We start from the raw sequence: 17,366 nt of genomic DNA, 5'->3' as shown, positions 1-17,366 counted from the left end.
GAATATTCCCAAAATCAATAGTAATATTTGTAGATACATTGAAATACGTCACAAAAATACATGCTTACTTTAAAATTATTTTTCAGTACAATGTTCCGCATTAGCTACAGGACATTTACATTTATTCGGATTTAACATGAGATATTCCACACATTGTCTTCATTTTTCATCTAGTTAAAGAGATCATCAAAACAAAACACCAGGGTATCTGCGATGGCACAATTGGTACAGCAGTAAGGTCAAATCATAAAGAGAGCGACACTGCCACCATGCGGATGAGAGTGGTATTGAAATACATAAACTGATAATAGCATTTTTACTTTTGTTCTAGTGAATTAATCGACACACGTCACAAGAAATGTTTGAATAAAGGAACCTCACAAGGTATAAAGGCGAGAACTTTGAAAAAAATGTGGTTCTTTATTAAAAACACCTAAAAGGTCACTTAACAGTTGTCCAAAGCACATTTCTCCATAATTTCCTGCATCCTTATACTCCTTTATTAATAATGTAAACAAAGGGGCTAGATTGTGATGACAGTCTGAGCAGTGATATTTAAAAAAAGGAGAATACAAATGACAGTTTGCAGATGTTTCCAAGAAAAATATTTACATTCCTCTAACTGAGTTTTGTTGTCATTCAGTTATAATTTGAGGTATATAATTTACAAGGCTGCCATGCGGATACATTCTCAATCAGAAAAAGGAAATAAAAACTGCATCCTCAGGACTAAAAGTAACAGAAATGTGCTCTGAAACTGTGAACACAGCATTCATCCAGCAGAGGAAATGTCCATAGATGTGCATGCAGTTCTCTCTTCGGAGCAAACAGCTGTTTGTCGTGTGACCCTAAAAGAGTTAAACTGATCACTGCATTGCAGAAGAAAAAACAAAACAAAAAAACTCATCCTTAGCAGCTGCTTGTGTCTTTTAAAACATTGCATCAGTTTTCAAAAATCCAGAGGATGTTCACACCGGAGAGACCCAGATTCACCCTCCTGGGAAAGAAATAAAAAGGATAAGAAACACATTATTCAAGATAAATATAGTCAAAAGTAATCCCAAACATATGATCAGTCAGTTTTTTAATACATCAAATGTATTCAATGTTTTACAATAATTTGCTACAATGATTCTTCATTAATAACATAGGAAGAGCTCACCCCAGCATTCCTGACTCCTTGGTCTTAATGACATAGAGGAACATGAGGATCGTGTGAAACAGGTTATTCCTTCCCTATAACAGAAACAAGATGAAGTCTAACAATTCTACTTTGATTTTAAAAATCTAAATAAGGTATTTAGCATTCATTCACCTTAGGAAGACTGTAGATATGGCCTTGGTATATCAGCTGGTAGTGAGGGGGCGTGGTGCTGCTTTGGTGAATGCAGAAGAGGTTCTCTTTGGTAACATCTACAGGAGTTCATAAAACAAAATATAAATCAAATGCAGGAAAGGTTGTTTTTTCACTCCCGCTCTTTTGACAGATGAGCTCTCACCAGGTTTGTCAGGAGTGTGGCTGAAGTGCTGGGAAGTAAAAGTCTTCCCGTCTGGATATTTGGGATGTGGGGGCAGTCTGGAGTCCAAATATGTGCAAAACACATGCATGAGGATCTGAGAGAGAGATGAGAAGCATGAGCTCAGGTTGAGAGAGGAAAGCAGGGGGACTTCTGTAAATATAGTTTGCAGATCTTTGTTTGCAAACTCACAGCACAGTCAGTCGGGAGATCCGTGTCCCACTTCCTGTTCTTCAGATCACCGCCACCGTTCCAGCGAAAAGAGCTCATGCAGCCACTGTGAGATAGCTCTAAAGCAATAAACAACACATATACTTGGATTTTTATTTTTTGCGCCTGAACAGTAGAGAAATTATGAGCAAAAAATTGCATGTCTGAACCGACCTTTGATGCGATCCACTAGATATTCCTGGTTGGGTGTAATGTCCAAGTATTGAACAATAGAGGTCAGGGTGGGGATTAATGAGGCTTTCATCACTGCTGCCTGTCTCAGACTGCTAATGCTGGCCTCTGGTGGAGAGAAGAAGAAACGTTTTTGACACATTTAATGCAGAAATTCTACATGCAGCATTTCCAGCAGGTTTAACCTCCGATCTGAAGCTCCGGACAGCCCATCCTCCTCAGCTGACTGTTCACATTGTCGATCTCTTTGACCAGAGGGACCAAGATGGTGTCACTGATCCACTGCAGGCATAAAGGTTTGCATTAAGTCAATGCTGGAATTTTTTTGCACGAATTTTAGAACTTACAGACCATGTGAACAATCCAATAATTCAGTACTCACGTTTCTAAGCTTAGCTGTCCAGCTGTCGATACGGTCCACCACTGCACGACTGGTGGTGATCCTGGCCCAAACCTTTACGTGCAAAATGACGTAAAAATAAAAAATATATATGTATAAAAAAAAGTTTAAATAAACACATTTAATCTCTATACAAACATAGTTTTTCTAAACAAAAGTGAACCAAGGTGGTGGCGGTACGATGATGTGGGAATGCGTTCCTTCAGGAGAGTTCCCTTCCAGGAAGATAAAGCACTTAAACGCAGATGCAGCTCAATTAAACGTTTTAGAGGTGTCCATATTAATGGTCTAGTCAAAGTCTAGACTTAAATCCATTTGAAGATATGAGGAATAACTGAATAATTAATGTTTATAAAGATAACATTAATCCATCTAACAGAGTCTGAGTCATTTTAAAAAGCTTGGGGAAGACTTCCAGTCTTTAGATGTATAGAGAAGCAAAATAGTGACTCTAGGTTGGTTGAATGCAGATAATAACTAAATTATGCACAGATGGACTATTTCTACTTATCGCCTGTTTGCTGAAGTCTTCCTGGTTCATCACATATAGCACAAAATACACTGAAGTGTTTGGTTTTTGAAGTGTAAAACTTGTTTAAAGAGACAGGAGTGTAAAAAAAAAAAAGTTTGGCTTGGCAACGTGCAGACCTCTTCTGCAGCATGTTTGGAACCCAGGTCCGCCTCATCCTTGTGGGCAGACGGCGCCTGAGAGCGGCACGCCGGCTGGTACAGGAATTTCCTCAGGCTCTGTGCGTAATCGCCCACAGAACGGTTGTAGTTCCAGAAAGTAGGGCTGTGGTTAGGAGACACAGACTCTGGGCTGCCTGCAGGTAAAATGAAGAAACCAAACTGAATTCATATAGAATGAATTGAGTGAAATGATTGGTATATTGAATGGTAAAATGGAAGTTTGTGTATAAAAGGCATAAATAGACATGAACTGGTCTCAACTTCTTCCCACCTAGGTGACTGCGATGGCTTTTCTCCTCTTCAGAACGCAGAAACCTTTCCAGACTTTTCAGATCCTCCATGTAGTCCTCTTTGCTTCCAGGGGAATTAAACACAGAGGGAGATGTTCGATATCGAGCTCTCAAGCTAGAGCCTTCAGCTTGCCCAATAGTATTCTGGTAGGGTGAAGAGCCCGAAGATGGACTGTAGTTCAGCACCTAGCATGTGAGCAAAATAAAATATATAACATTAATTTAGAAGCCATTTTGGCTCCTTTTTTGTTTGTTAAAAACATCATGCACCTTTCCAAAGGCCACTGAGGGGGTAAAAGGTCCTCCTGCACTGCCTGATGGGGATGGACTTCCCAGAGGAGGGCTGTACCCAGCTGTACAGCTGGGGGAGAACTTAGGGCTGCTTGAAGCTGGACGGGATGGACTGAAGCTCAGCACGCTCTGCCCCTGAAGTGGGGAAGTCTGATCTGGAGCTGGAGCCTCTTTCTTTTCTGGCTTTTGGGGAGGAGAAGCCTGGATATCTGTAAGGTGAATGTCAAAATAGAAACAACAACAATTACCAGGCAGTTAGAAAAAAAAAAGAAAAAATATTTCCTCTTTACAAATAAAGGGATATTTACTTGTGTTCCTTAAACCCAGAAGGTTATGCTGCTGAGGGGTAACAGCAATAGTGGACGGAGACATTGTGTATTTAAAATACTTCCAGAAGTCAAACAGAGCATTGAGACTGAAGAGCGAAGCCAGAACAAGTTCTAGAAGAACAAAAAGAACAAACATAACAGAGTTTTAGACAACAGAAAGTAATACATAAAATACATGTAACCAAATCATTTGATCCATTTTACATCTCTAGATTCAAAAGGTTTTTATGCAAAAAATCTAGATTTAAAGTTGCTTTTTGTCCAAATATCAGCATTAACTTTTGGCAGGCATTTCTACAGAGATCAAACTTTAAAGGTTTGGCCTTAAATAAAAACAGGCTGTAGGAAAGAACAGAGAATCAATTCATTGAAAGATAACAGGCCAACATTTAAGCAGTAGTAAGAAAGGGTAACAGGATCTCACCGATGTACCAGATGGGCCAGTAGGTGATGTTATAGTACCTACTCAGCAGCTTCCCGGACCTACAGAGGTAACAAGCATAACTATTTGTTAAAGATAGGCTCAATGCACCCTGAAGCTCTATCTCTCTGGTTCAATTCCCTGAAAAGAGATCACTCGGGACAAACTCTTTAAATAACATTTCTCAACTTAAATTTATTAAATAACCAGGAGACATGACAACAGATTCTGATAGAAATTGTAATCTTACTAAGATCAGAAAAATTGCTTAAGCCGGGCTTACACTGTGCGATTTTTTGCCCCTTTTGGGGCGATTTTCCAGTCGTGCAAGAATTTTTCGATCGGGCCACTTTCCAGCCTGATTGTGCGTCATGTAAAGTACAGGGTGTAACCAGGGGGCGATCAGCTTCTAACGACCAACTCCCGATCAGAAATCGTAAGGTTGGGAGAAAATCACCCGACTGTCGTGGGCAAATCGCTCAGTGCGCAAACAAGGATTCTTCTTTTTCCTTCTTCCTCTCAGATGTAAACACAGAAGCATGCCAGGGGTGCAATGAGTGAAATGGGGTTCTCTCTGTAGAACTGAAAGACTGTAGTAACCACATTTGCTCAGCCATGTCTTTGTCCAAATACGTCGTCACCTTTTCTTTTTAGGGCTTTCAGCACTATATTGTAGAAATTGCTATTCCTCTTCTACTCATTTGGCTTCCAGATAGATGAGCCAGAGTAGCTCCATGTCACTGCAGAGCAGATAGATCGAATCAGAGCGCTGGGCTGAACATGCATCGTGAGCTGTGAACTCACACCGTATGACGAAACCCTGCACGAATATAGTGAATATGTGCAGGGATTGAAAAAAATCGCAGAGTGTACGCCTGGCTTTAAGGTTTACAAAAGGCAGCTGTTCCCCTCCAGGCTCACCTCTTAGAAAATGGCCCCAATTAAAAGTTGAAAAGGCATTTTATACATTTCCAGTCTGCCACATCATCTTATTTAACATCATAAACGTTAGCAGAAGAAGAAACGTCCATGGCTCCAGCCTTATCAAAATATTACACTACGTTCTTAGCTGAAGGACATCTCTATCATTACATTTCCAAATTTTTGCCACGTACAAAATGAAAATTATAACTATATATCCAGACAGAGGAACTGTCCTAATTAGATTAACCCTTTAAAGCAAAAAGTATCATATTTGATACCTGAGTTTTTGAATCCTCTGCATCATCAGTGGGATGTTTTGTTCTTGAAACCCTCACTTACATAATCAGACACATGTAGTGAATGGAAAATATAAAAATAATTATATAGAAATGAGTAATATATCCAAACTGATGCAAATAAAAGATGTAATTTAACGTATAAAAATGTATCTTGTTCTCAAAGTATCATGTTCTGTCAGGCTTTAAAGGGTTAACTATTGTGGAAAACATCAGTTCTGACATGCAACAGGCAGGCAATACCATTGTGTAATACACTCACACATCCTTAATAGGGCTGGGTTAAAAAAAATCTATCTAATCGATTTTGGATCGACTCCTTTACATTTTTGCAAAATCGATGTGTAGGGCATGACGTTCACATTCAAACGCCAACCCAAGTAACACACCGCTCAGCAAGCTGTCCCAACTGAAGTCTGATGTCTGGAACCATTTTGGATTTAGAACAGCTAAAGATAATGTGCTGGATATGTGACATTAAGGTGACGTCCCTCTACACTGATGATGAGTGGCGCCTTGCATCTCGTGCTACAGACCACCAAGATGACTTCAAGCCAGACAGCTGCAAGTATAGCAAATAGGTTGACTGAAGTCATTAACAAATGGGGGCTGACCAGAAAACACCCTGTATTTGTTACAGACAACGCTGCAAATATGGTTTGTGCAGTGGAAATAATGCAGCTCATGCATGTCTGCTGTGTCATGTCTGCCTGCTCGAGCGAGGTCTCCCTTTTTCACTTTTCACAAACAAATTTGCACTTTTGAGACAGTTTTGTACACATCACAAGCTTAAACTGTCTGATTTACAAGTTTGGTATTTTATATGCCAAGAAAAAATAAAAAGTTGAACCACTTTCATTATTGTAAAAACAGATTGAATCGAAATGTATCGATTTAGAACTGTATGAATCAAACTTGAATCGATTTAGGAATTTGGCCAAAATACCCAGCCCTAATCTTCATTGATAATTATCCTTACACATTAATATACAAATTTACAAAATGAAAATATTATAGCAACTTATCTATTATAAATGCTTACATTTCAGTGTAAATCATGCCAGCTAGGGACACGTTAAGAACTGCCCAGGCGAGGACGATCTGCCTCGCCTGCTCCTCCCTCCTCATCCTCAGCGCCCTGTCTATCATGCTGGGCATCCCTTCCTTCTGTGGGGTCAGCATAGCTGTCACTCAGGGCAGGCTGGGAAAAAGTACGAAAAAAACAATAAATAAAAAAAATTGCATAAGAAATTAGAGTAATAAGTGAAGTTAGAAGCCTTATTTAATGAGTAAAGTTAAAGTAGGTGACATGAAATATTGTTATTTAACGTTAATGTCAGCAGAGCTGCTAGCTAAACCGTTAGCTAGCACAAAAGCAGCAGAGGCGCACCGGAAGTCTGCGTTTACTTTAAAATTATGTTATGTTTGTGAATACAAAAGCTTAAAAAGTTCACAAAAATCAAAATTATAGTATAAAAATGAGAGTAAAACACATACCACGCTGAAGTGAATGAAAGCACCGGCGCTGGATATTTGTATTTCCAAACAGGAAGTCGAAATTTCAATTCCGGTGCAGGAATTTCAAAATAGGACTCATATAAATTACTTTACCTTAATAAAAAAAAAAATCATAACAATTGTCGAAAAATATATGTACGCCCCTTTTATATTTTATAGGCGAGTTGGTTTGTATTGAAATAGAAATCAGCCAGGAAATAGCATTAGTATTCGACCCAATACGAATGCCGACTGTGGCTTATTTTCTAATGTGCCAACAGGGGGCGGCAAAGACCAACATGCTTCTCACACGGATGGTATAATGAGTCTGAAAATATTCCTATATTTATTTGTTAAATGTAAGTATTTTGCAGCTTGCTACCAGCAGTAGTTTATACCGGCTGGTGTCACATGTCATTTACTCTATTCTTGCAGGCAAAAAAATTATAGATTTCAATTTTATTTTTAAAACATTTGACAAAACACTGACACAGAAGCCCTTTTCTGGTACAGAAAATGGCAATTCCTGTAAAATAAGTAGGGTAATAGTTACAACAATGTCAAGACATTATAAAATAACCAATAAACTCAAGAAATATTAAAACAGACAAGGCATAATAAACAGAATTTTACATATATAATACTATAGCAGCAATAATATTTTAGAAGAATTTTAAAATAATTGTTACATCATATAATGTAGCATCACTTTTTTGTAGAATGTGGCATATATGTGTAAAGAATAGCAATGTATACAGTAAATAAATAAAACAAATATTCCAAGAGGCACTCTGTCTTAATGAGGAGGGGAAAGGGATTTTTCAGAGTTATAACCTCCAACATCTAAACCATAATCCTCATCATTCAGTCTCTCTACACCTCCTCTTCTTCCTCTATTCTCCTCTTCTTCCTCCTCATCTTCTTCCTCGTCTTCCTCCTCCTCTTCCTTTAAAGCATTCTGCTCCTTTCGAGTCGTTCTGTCTCTCTTGGGCCCTTTGCAGATCTTAAGGTGACGTGTGAGGTGGTATTTAGTGAGGAAAGCTTTGTGGCACTTCTCACAGACAAAGTCTCTTTTACCCTCATGAGAGTTCATGTGCTTCTTCAGGTGGTTGGTTTTCAGGAAGTGCTTGTTGCACTTTGTGCACTGAATCTGGCGCTCACTGTGGAGATATGGAAACATATTTAACATCAAAACCTTCCTGGAGGGTAATCATTAGAGGAAGGGTGTAATAAACTACCTACTTTGTGTGAGAGAACATGTGTTGTCTCAGGTCTTGTTTGCGGATAAATGATTTGTCGCAAAGGTCACACTTGAGTTTCTCTGCACCAGTGTGGATGAGCATATGTGAAGCAACGTGAGATTTCTGCGTGAATGACTTCCCACAAACTGTGCATTTAAAGTTCTTCTGACCTGTTAAAATAAAAAAAAAAAGGTTTCCATTTGTTAGCAGTTTCTCCCTGATAAATAACCCATTAATTATTATATCCAACCTTTATTAAATATCACTACTTAATAAGGTATCATTTTTCAGAGGATGGCAAAAATATATAAATTTTTTAATATCTTTTCCAGCTTTTAACTCCCAGAACCTTCTTCCTGACCCATCTGCTGTGATCCATGATGCTTTTCCTCATTCATTTTATTAACAGTCATGTTCTGGATTTTTACAGAAGTTAAATCAAATTTAATTGAATTTCCAGTTCCTTAATAGGTGACTTCTGAAAGCAATTAGCTACACTGGAGGTTTATTTAATCATTTCAAAATAAAAGATACACCTAGTAGATTTGTATCCGTGTAGCAGTTGCATTTGTGTTAGCTTGTCATATATAATCTTCAAAATCTTTAATTTGGAGGTTATAACGTGGTTACATATTGAAAAGTTTAGTTGATATTATTACTTTTGCAGCAAACTTTAAGATTCTCGTTTAGCTGAAATCTCAGTTCTTTATTCTATTTAAAATGAACAGGTCTAAGCAGTCCACCTTTTTCCTCATGGATAGAATGCTACAGGTAAATAGAGCAGCTTAAAGTACCTGTGTGAATCTTGAGGTGCTTCCTGAGGTTGCTGGGATCACTGAACGCCTTGCTGCAGTACTCACACTTATGAGGCTTCATCCCCACATGCCCCATGAAGTGCACGTTTAGCTTAGTGGAGGTGATGAATGCCCGAGAGCACATGCTGCATTTGAACTTCTTCTCCCGCACGCTGCCCTGCCCTTTACCTCTGGTGGCAGCATTGTTGGAGTTCCCGTTGCGGCTGCTGTCGCCGTTTGTTTGACCTGCGGCGGGATTGTTACAGGGCCAAGGTGAGGACGAGGAACTTGACGTGCCATTGAGGAGCTTCTCCTCAGAGGGAACGTGTTGAGGTTGCTGTGACTGCAGCTCTTGTTGCTGCTGAGGTGGTGCTGGTTGCTGCTGCTGGGTCTGAGTGTGGTGCTGAAGCGATGGGCTGTGGCAGTGAGGAGGCTGGGAATGGCTGTGGTTACTATTATGGCTGTTGAGATGAGACTTTAACTCAGAGAATGATGAGCACTCTTTGCCACACTGGCAGATCTGGCCATCAGGTACCTGAGGAACACCTGGAAGCATACAAGGAGAGAGTAATCGATCTTTAATAAAGACTATCCAGAGCAAAACTATTCTTATTCCAATATGCTGATTCCAAACCATGTTTACCAAACTAACATTTATACAGTGGGAGGAAATTAGGACAATTTAATGAATGAAAGGAAGGAATAAGGACACTTGAAAGGGAGTGGTGGCCTAGTGGTTAGGGTATAGAGCTTGGAATCCTGAGGTTCTGAGTTTGAGCCCCGCTCCCACAGACTGCCACTCTGGTTCCCTGAGTAAAGGCCCTTAAAGTGCAGTAGGAGATCTTTTCTGACGCATTTTTTACCATGTGGCTCGAAGATCCTCCACAGCCGCTTTTAATAAATGGTCCCCGATACAGTGAGAAATCAATGAATAACCCCAACAAATCCAAAAAGACAGTACATTGTACACAACTGGTTCCTGACACATAAATCATGGTCGTCTGCTTGTCACTCCCCCTGTGCGCGTACCCTAAGGAAAGCGGGGAGAAGTACGGGGATACCGTTGTCTAGGCTACTGTTACCGGGTCAGGTTCGGACGCTCCGTCCCCCGCTGGCTCCCTGTTTTGACTACGTGCTGCACTGTAGTCGTTAATTTAAGTTTCGGTATTTTCTGTTAATATAGGCATTAATAAACTGTTTCAGAGGAGTAATCATAGCGCTCTGCATCATCAGCGCTGCTTCTGTTGCTCTAGAAGCGCTGCAGACAGCATGCGCGTTCAGGTGTTTTGAAGGCATGGTTTCAAGTGGTGATCTGAAGGGAGAGGCATGGTTGTGTATGTTCAAAAAATATAGCCTAATGGAACCGTTTTCCAAGAACTCCTACAGCACCTTTAACCCCACACTGCTCTCCAGAAGCAGCACAATGGCAGCCCACTACTCCACAAGGGGATAAATGGGTTAAATGCAGAGATACATTTCTTCAATGTGAGATCAATAAAGTTCAATTATTTTAATTATTATTTTACGTACCGAAGGAAGGAATAAGGACACATTAATAAAAGGAATGAAGGAATAAGGAAGGTAGGTAAGGAATGTAGATAAGTAGAGGGGAGACAAGGATATGAGAAGGACAAAGACAAGAGATGACATGCTGGATGACCTCATCATTAGACTATGCAAACTAGTCCTCTCACCCATCAGCCTGCAGTAGTCTGGGCTGTAGTAGAAGAGCAGCTCCTGGTCAGGGTGAATCTCTGTGGTTGCGCAGAAGAACAGTTTACCGTTGGCTGGGTAGGCCACCAGGTTCTGCTCTTCTTGGCTCCTAAAAAACACAAACACTGTGTTTTATCTTTAATGGAAGGAGGCTTCCTCCATTATCTGTACACAGAGAGATCAGCAATCTACCTCGCCTTGCGCACAAACATCATCCAGTTGCACTCGTTCTCATCTGTCGTCACAATGTAGAACTCCAGCACATTGTTGTGGTACATCTACGACAAAGAACGTGCATTTCCAGCCATTCGCTTTATAGAAAAGTATTAATGCACACAATTTTAAACAGCTGCAAAACATCACACCTTCCAAATCTGAGGCGCATCCTTTTCGGGCCAATTAGAGAGATCCACGTTGCTACAGTGCTGGCCAACCATCGGTCCGAAGCAGGTCCTTGGAGAAATGACGTCCCGTGCAAATACTCCTGTAAAAGTTTTACAGGAACGTTTAGATCTGCTCACACCAATGGTGAAACCTTCAGTTAACGGCGAGAGAAATCAAAGCCTACCAAGTGGCTCATCAGTCACAGAGATACGAAGACAGAGAGGACGCGGCAGAGAGAGGCGAGCCCTGCTTTGGATGGGCGTGTCAGGGATAAAGGTGACCGGGCCGTGCTCCGGACAGTCTGAGGTATACGAGCGCTCACACAGCGTGCACCCTAAAAGCAAATGAAGCTAGGTTAGAGGGGGGCGGAGTAGTTACTGCACTGTACTTATGTATTCATACTATTTTAATATACTTCCTCATTTTGAGAGATTAAAATAAAAACACATTCAGTGTATTTAGTTTTGGTTAGTCATTGGAACTTATTAAGGTTTTCTTCATGTCAACAAAACCCTGATTTGTGAAATGTTTAATTTAAATTTGCTCCTCCTGTCAGAGATGTAGATTAAATTATACACAGCAGGATAAGACAGATGCTTTGAGAAATACTCCAGAACTCTGAATTCTTTTTCACTGTTATTAATTCATTTGTTTATACTCACAGATGGAGCAGGGAGCGGCCATGTTCTCCTTATTGGGAGCAGGATCCTCCAGTTGCAGGGTGGGATTGACGAGGACCAGGTTGTTTTCTGCACCTAAGGACACCTCAGCAGTGATGGAGGATACATTCACCGCCTCCAGACCCATCCCGGTGTGTCCATGGAGAGACACAGGTTCAAGTTGGCTCTGGTTGGACATGGAGCCTGTGAGCACTACGCTCACCACGCCGGGGTTCATTTCTCCATTCCCGTGGAGCTGCTCCCCGAGCCCACCGCCTCCTCCTCCTCCCGTCCCGGAGGTTCCCACTCTGCCTCCCATGTGATCCGACTCCATCACCACAGGCAGTTCCAACACAGGAGGTCCATGAAGTGGCATCACCCCACCAGAGGAGTCCACCCCTGTCAGGGCTTCATGGGGCTGAGGCTGCCTTCCTCCACCGAGCTGCTGGGCGTCGGACACCGCCACCACCCCGACCCCATCCATGTTGGTAAGCTCCTCCCCCATCCGGTCAGGGGACAGGGGGCTGTTAACACGAGACTCCATTGCCAGCCCTGTTGAGTCCAGCTCATGAGGGCCAGCCTGGTGAAGGTCTCCCTGACCGCTGACCTGTCTTGTATCCATGGGCACCAGGCCTTGCTCCAGTGGGCCCCCAGTTCCACTGTAGGGGTCCAAACTAGAGGGATTGTTGCTGGAAACAGACAGGGAGCCATCCATGCTAAGGCTGCTGGGATGTATATACTGAGGAGGCGGACGGTCAGCCAGGTAGGACAAAATACCTTCAAAAAAAAGAAAGGAATACTTTAATCAGTGAGGTAAAACATATTATTTAGCATCTAGCTTTTATAATAAAAGCGCTGATGCATTGGAAATATTAGATAAAGTTCTAGAGTGTTTAAAGCCTTAGGGAAATAGAAATTTTCCAAATTTTGGGACAATATCGTTTGATAAAAAGTACATTTATATACATATTTAAACCAGAATGATTTGACATTTAAATATGATTTCCCTACGACTTCAAATCTGTTCATCCAAACAAATGGATAAGGCAATGGATCGATAAATTGTATAAATTGTGTTTGCAAATAATCTTAAATCTATCTAATCTAATAATCTAACGAGATTAGGCTTTAAATAAATAAAAAAAAGATAAAGAAATGAAACCCAAACCTTTCCACAGTTCTTTATTTTTATTTAAAAAAAAAGTTTTTCAAAAGAAGAACTGACCTGGCAGTAGGTGTCGGAAGTAACTGCTCTCCAGGTGGGGATATGGAGGAGGAGGCAGGGAGTAATTCCTCTCAGGAAGGCCACACATCACCCCTCTATCACCCAGCGGACCCATGGGAAGCATCAGAGAGAGCGCAGAGGGGAGGGAGCCGAGGGAAGGACCCAGGTTGGGGATAGCCACAGGCATGCCTGATCAAAATAAACATGAATGAAAGGATGAGTCTGGAAATATGTAAACATTTGTTCCTTTTTTAAGATTTAATTGAAATGCAGGGCTGTCAACTCTCACCCATTGGGAGTTAGACTTACCCATCTCAGTGTCTTCACACACTCTCACTTCATATTCCCAATTTCTCAAACTAAAAAATGACATTGAAACTCAATTCCGTTCCACTTATTTATGTATAAAAATACCATGGTGATCAAAATCCAGTACGCGTTTTTAACACAACCTTAGTGCAAACACACAAGGACTAGCCAGGTTTATTTTGGTCCATTGAATATGTTTAAAAACTTATTTTCCATCACACCTTCCAAACTGAAACATCAAGAGAAATGCTTTCACCTGTCATGGTGAGTTTTTATAAAATCTACAGCCTCCTAGAAGGCCTGAATTGTTTAGCTGTTTTGTCAATTGTAAGAGAAAACCAAATGAGTCTTTTTATTCCTTAGCCTATTACCAAATATTCATAGACAGTGTAGTTTACATAGATTTCAATTGCACTGGTTACTGTATCAGTGTCAGTAATCCAGTAATAGCTTATTAGTTCCCCATTGTTTAATATATTCTGTAATGCTGCGTTCACACCAAACGCAGCAGGAGCAGCAAAAATGTGTCTGCTGCTTCTTTTTTGCTGCTTGTACCTGTTTAGTTCTGATGCGCGGCTGAAGCATCTTTGCTGCTCTGGCTGCACAGTGGAAAGGGAGGTCTGACGGGCTTTGGGCGGAGCTACTCTATCCTTTCTTTGCCTGGCAGCTATATTTGCTGTGATCGCTCAGACCCCCACATACCAGCGGTGCGCTGTCAGTAGGAATCCCATTCAACAGCAGCCTATGGCCCGGTCGCCTCCTCGCTGTTCGCCTCGGCGGCTGGAAGGCGGTTTTCATGAACGTAATCCAAACTGCAGGCACCAGGATAATAAAAGCGAACCTATTTTGTCGGCAGGTTTCACCATTTTAGGTTAATTTATGCGTATATAAACTGTTTCAGGGGAGTGATCATAATGCTCTGTATCATCAGAGAGGTGTCTGTCTCACGGGCAGCTCCCAGATCAGCTTCTCTGATTGGTTGATGCGGTGCGTCGAGCAGCAAAAGTTCAATTTTTCCACCTCGAGCAGCAGCGTATTTGAGGGTCAGATGCTCAGACGCGCTGCGCCTGCTGCTCAAAACGTGCTGTGGGACAATTTGCTGCTCCTTGACGCACATCAACCATTGACTCTGCATGTATACTAGCTGCGTCTGCTGCTCCTGCTGCATTTGGTGTGAACGCAGCTTTAGCCTATCTTTAACAATTCTTAGTTTAAAGTATATTTAAGATGAAAGTATTTTAGTAGAGCCCAATCTGCTTTACTTCAATTCTCTAAAAATCACCAGAATGTAGAAAATAATGTATATTGTGACAAAAATGTTCCCCATAACTACAGACCACTTATTGTTACTCAGTAACATTTGCTGTTGCATAAAAATGAGACTTTGTTTCAGTTAAATCCTCTGAAAACCTCCAACCTACAGCTGCACCTATCCTCATCGAACCCTAAAAGGTTATTTCAAAATCTCACCCCAAGGTTTGGTGAAAAGTTGGCAGCCCAGGAAATGTGAACACAATGAATAAAGACAAGGATTGTGGGGTAAATCCGATTAAATCCGGATTGTCTTTAGCAAGAAAAAAAGTTGCTGCATGAGTTTCCATACCTGGGGTGGGGATTGGATTGTGCGTGGGAGAAGTGGGTAGACCCAGGTGGCTGGAGCTCACTGAGGGGACACTGAGCTGGTCCATACCCACTGGACTCAGGTTCCTGTCATTCATCCTGAACAATCAACAGAAAATTCATCAGAGCCAGAAAACCAGTCAATGAGCCAATTAGCATCAAATTAGCATATTTAGCAGACGACTGTAAGCGTTTAGCTTACCTGAATTCAAACACTGCTGTAGTTCTTTAATATTTCAACGCTACTTAATCCCCTGTGGGAATAAAGGGACATAACTTCAAAAGCATGAACAAGACAAGACAAGAGTATTTACCCGTTTGATAAATATAACAAACGGCATCGATGTAGCTAGCTTGTTAGCAACAACAAAACAAACATTATCTTTCTTTGTTTATAAACGTATCATTGCTATTTAAAAGTCACGTCTCCACGGATAATACCAACGGAGCAGAGTTTCCCAAAGCGGAAGGAAAAAATGTTTACGTTCTTGCAGATATATTCCCAATTTGTCGAGAAAGAACAACATACCAAAACAAAAGCTCCCTGGAAGAAGCCATGACAGCGGATCGATGTTGCGCATGCGCATTCCCGGATTATACGGTTCGCTTTCCATTGTGAAGACGTTTCTATATCAATAAAGTTATTTTGTATCGGTTGACCAGCGGTGTGTATTTATTTATTTATATATTTATTCATTTTAGGTTTTTTGGTCTTCTGTGGAAGACCAATCCGGTCATATTTAAAAATAAATACATAAATTAATAAATGCTCAATAAATAAATAAGCATACAATTAATTGCCCCCAAAAGTACAATAAACCAATAAATGCTGGTAGAAATTAAATTATAAAGTGAGACATTAATGTATATATCTGTTTTAATTAGCTTCTTTATCTATTTGTCTTTGTAATAACTACCTTATTTATTTATTGTATTGTATTGTATTGTATTATATTATATTATGTTATATAACTGTACATTATAGCATATTACATTATTGAAAATTGCATGATGCCTTTGGTTGATTTATTTCTCTAACAAAGCTCTGAATACCTTGACAGAGCAGTTGGATTCATATTAAATATGAGATCACACATAGAGTGATTTTTACTTATTAGGAGTTTTAAATTAAGACTTCTGATTTGTTCTAACAGTTTAACCCTATAATGCCAAATGTATCATATTTGATACACACGGTTTCTGAAATGTTTTGCATCTGACACCTTTTGCATAATTAAATGGTAAAAACTTTGCTCAAAATCCTATTGTACACAATCAGATATACCTGATAACAGCCAGTAGAAGACTACACAAAAAATAATCTTGACTTATCGCATAGTAATAAATTATTAATTAAAAAAATGTATTTCTGTCTTTTCTTTTTACATATTTTGTTAAAAGGGCAAATAAGGAATTCAAACAAAAAAAAAGTAATTTTCTGTTTTGTTTTATTCTTGGATCAGGCTTTAAAAGGTTAATGAATATAATGAATATTTGATAAAAATGGAAAATCTGTAAAAATCACATCAGCAGGGTACAAAAAAAATAGTGATGTGAGATCAATAATATTTTCTTATTTCTTGATTCATGGGGGAAGAATGGTCATGAATAGTGGAGTGTGTTTTTAATCTTTCCATGACGACATACGCTTTTAGCATCAGTTATTTAACATGATAGTTATATAACTTAACTGTCTGTCAGACTGTGAAACAACAGTGTTAAGAAGAAAATAAATCAATTTATTTTTAAACTTTACAACAGGAACATTTTAAAATGGAAAAATTCAAAATAACATGGGGAAGCAACCTCAAATAACAATTCAAACCTTTGTCAGTAAGTGTAAAATTCTCAGAGCCCTCTAACATAATTTTTTTCCAGTTTGGATGATGAAAGGGGTTTTTATTTACCCTGGTAGCCTTAAACTCTTCAAACAGAGTCCCACTTATTACGAAGTAATAGTTGTTTTCTGTAGCTTCTGTTTGTTTTTTTCTTTCTTAAAGGCTTACAGGCGGGGTGTATGATGTATTTTTCTTTTATCTTTAATCAGTAACAGCAATATAAAAATGTGTTTCTTTAATTCATTCATTCAACAGAAGGGTAAATATACAAACGCAGGTTTTTTTTAAAAACTATTAGTTCAAATCTAATGAGGTATTAAAGTTATGTTTACTCAGTGCGCTGCAGTTCTCACAACTCTGCTGAATTTCAATTAGGTTAATTTGAACCTCTACATAGTTTTTAAATTAAAACAGTCGTAAATGCTAACAAGATGAATGTGTGTGTTACTCCTTGTCTTCTTATATAAGTGAATATGGGTGTTGTACAATCTTATAATTCCAAACCCCTTAGAAATTTAGATGTGGA

The 17,366-nt window shown here is 39.8% G+C and overlaps 2 protein-coding genes across 2 annotated transcripts; both read right to left on the bottom strand.

Annotated features, from left to right (window-relative positions):
• Nucleotides 1–177: 177 nt before the first annotated feature.
• On the bottom strand, nt 178–7,146 carry tmem209 (transmembrane protein 209). Its single transcript, XM_038274500.1, has 15 exons — nt 7,058–7,146; nt 6,603–6,761; nt 4,344–4,402; nt 3,899–4,030; nt 3,570–3,799; nt 3,281–3,485; nt 2,968–3,143; nt 2,302–2,373; nt 2,105–2,201; nt 1,902–2,027; nt 1,710–1,807; nt 1,500–1,614; nt 1,316–1,413; nt 1,163–1,236; nt 178–997 (listed from the first exon to the last, which is right to left on the bottom strand). Exons 2-15 carry the CDS (start codon nt 6,740–6,742, stop codon nt 943–945), a joined length of 1,677 nt encoding a protein of 558 aa, XP_038130428.1. The 5' UTR covers nt 6,743–6,761; nt 7,058–7,146; the 3' UTR covers nt 178–942.
• Nucleotides 7,147–7,386: 240 nt separating this feature from the next.
• Nucleotides 7,387–15,624, bottom strand: prdm4 (PR domain containing 4). Its single transcript, XM_038274569.1, has 12 exons — nt 15,532–15,624; nt 15,205–15,256; nt 14,986–15,101; nt 13,074–13,262; nt 11,852–12,625; nt 11,374–11,523; nt 11,171–11,289; nt 10,998–11,083; nt 10,787–10,914; nt 9,093–9,638; nt 8,300–8,468; nt 7,387–8,217 (listed from the first exon to the last, which is right to left on the bottom strand). Exons 3-12 carry the CDS (start codon nt 15,098–15,100, stop codon nt 7,854–7,856), a joined length of 2,640 nt encoding a protein of 879 aa, XP_038130497.1. The 5' UTR covers nt 15,101; nt 15,205–15,256; nt 15,532–15,624; the 3' UTR covers nt 7,387–7,853.
• Nucleotides 15,625–17,366: the final 1,742 nt, after the last annotated feature.

The sequence above is a fragment of the Cyprinodon tularosa genome, unplaced genomic scaffold (assembly GCF_016077235.1).
Source record: "Cyprinodon tularosa strain WSP-4 unplaced genomic scaffold, ASM1607723v1 ctg92, whole genome shotgun sequence".
In the NCBI taxonomy this organism is placed as follows: domain Eukaryota; kingdom Metazoa; phylum Chordata; class Actinopteri; order Cyprinodontiformes; family Cyprinodontidae; genus Cyprinodon; species Cyprinodon tularosa.
The sequence above is the reverse complement of the archived record's forward strand: the minus strand, read 5'-3'. Positions and strand labels throughout refer to the sequence as shown.

Coding starts and splice junctions, on each gene's coding strand:
- tmem209 (XM_038274500.1), bottom strand. CDS start 6,742: ATGCTGACCCCACAGAAGGAAGGGATGCCCAGCATGATAGACAGGGCG. Junction 3,800..3,898: donor TCTGGGTTTAAGGAACACAA/GTAAATATCCCT, acceptor TTCACCTTACAG/ATATCCAGGCTTCTCCTCCC. Junction 2,202..2,301: donor GGACAGCTAAGCTTAGAAAC/GTGAGTACTGAA, acceptor TTATGCCTGCAG/TGGATCAGTGACACCATCTT.
- prdm4 (XM_038274569.1), bottom strand. CDS start 15,100: ATGAATGACAGGAACCTGAGTCCAGTGGGTATGGACCAGCTCAGTGTC. Junction 11,524..11,851: donor GGCCGCTCCCTGCTCCATCT/GTGAGTATAAAC, acceptor ATTTGCTTTTAG/GGTGCACGCTGTGTGAGCGC. Junction 11,084..11,170: donor ATGCGCCTCAGATTTGGAAG/GTGTGATGTTTT, acceptor TCTTTGTCGTAG/ATGTACCACAACAATGTGCT.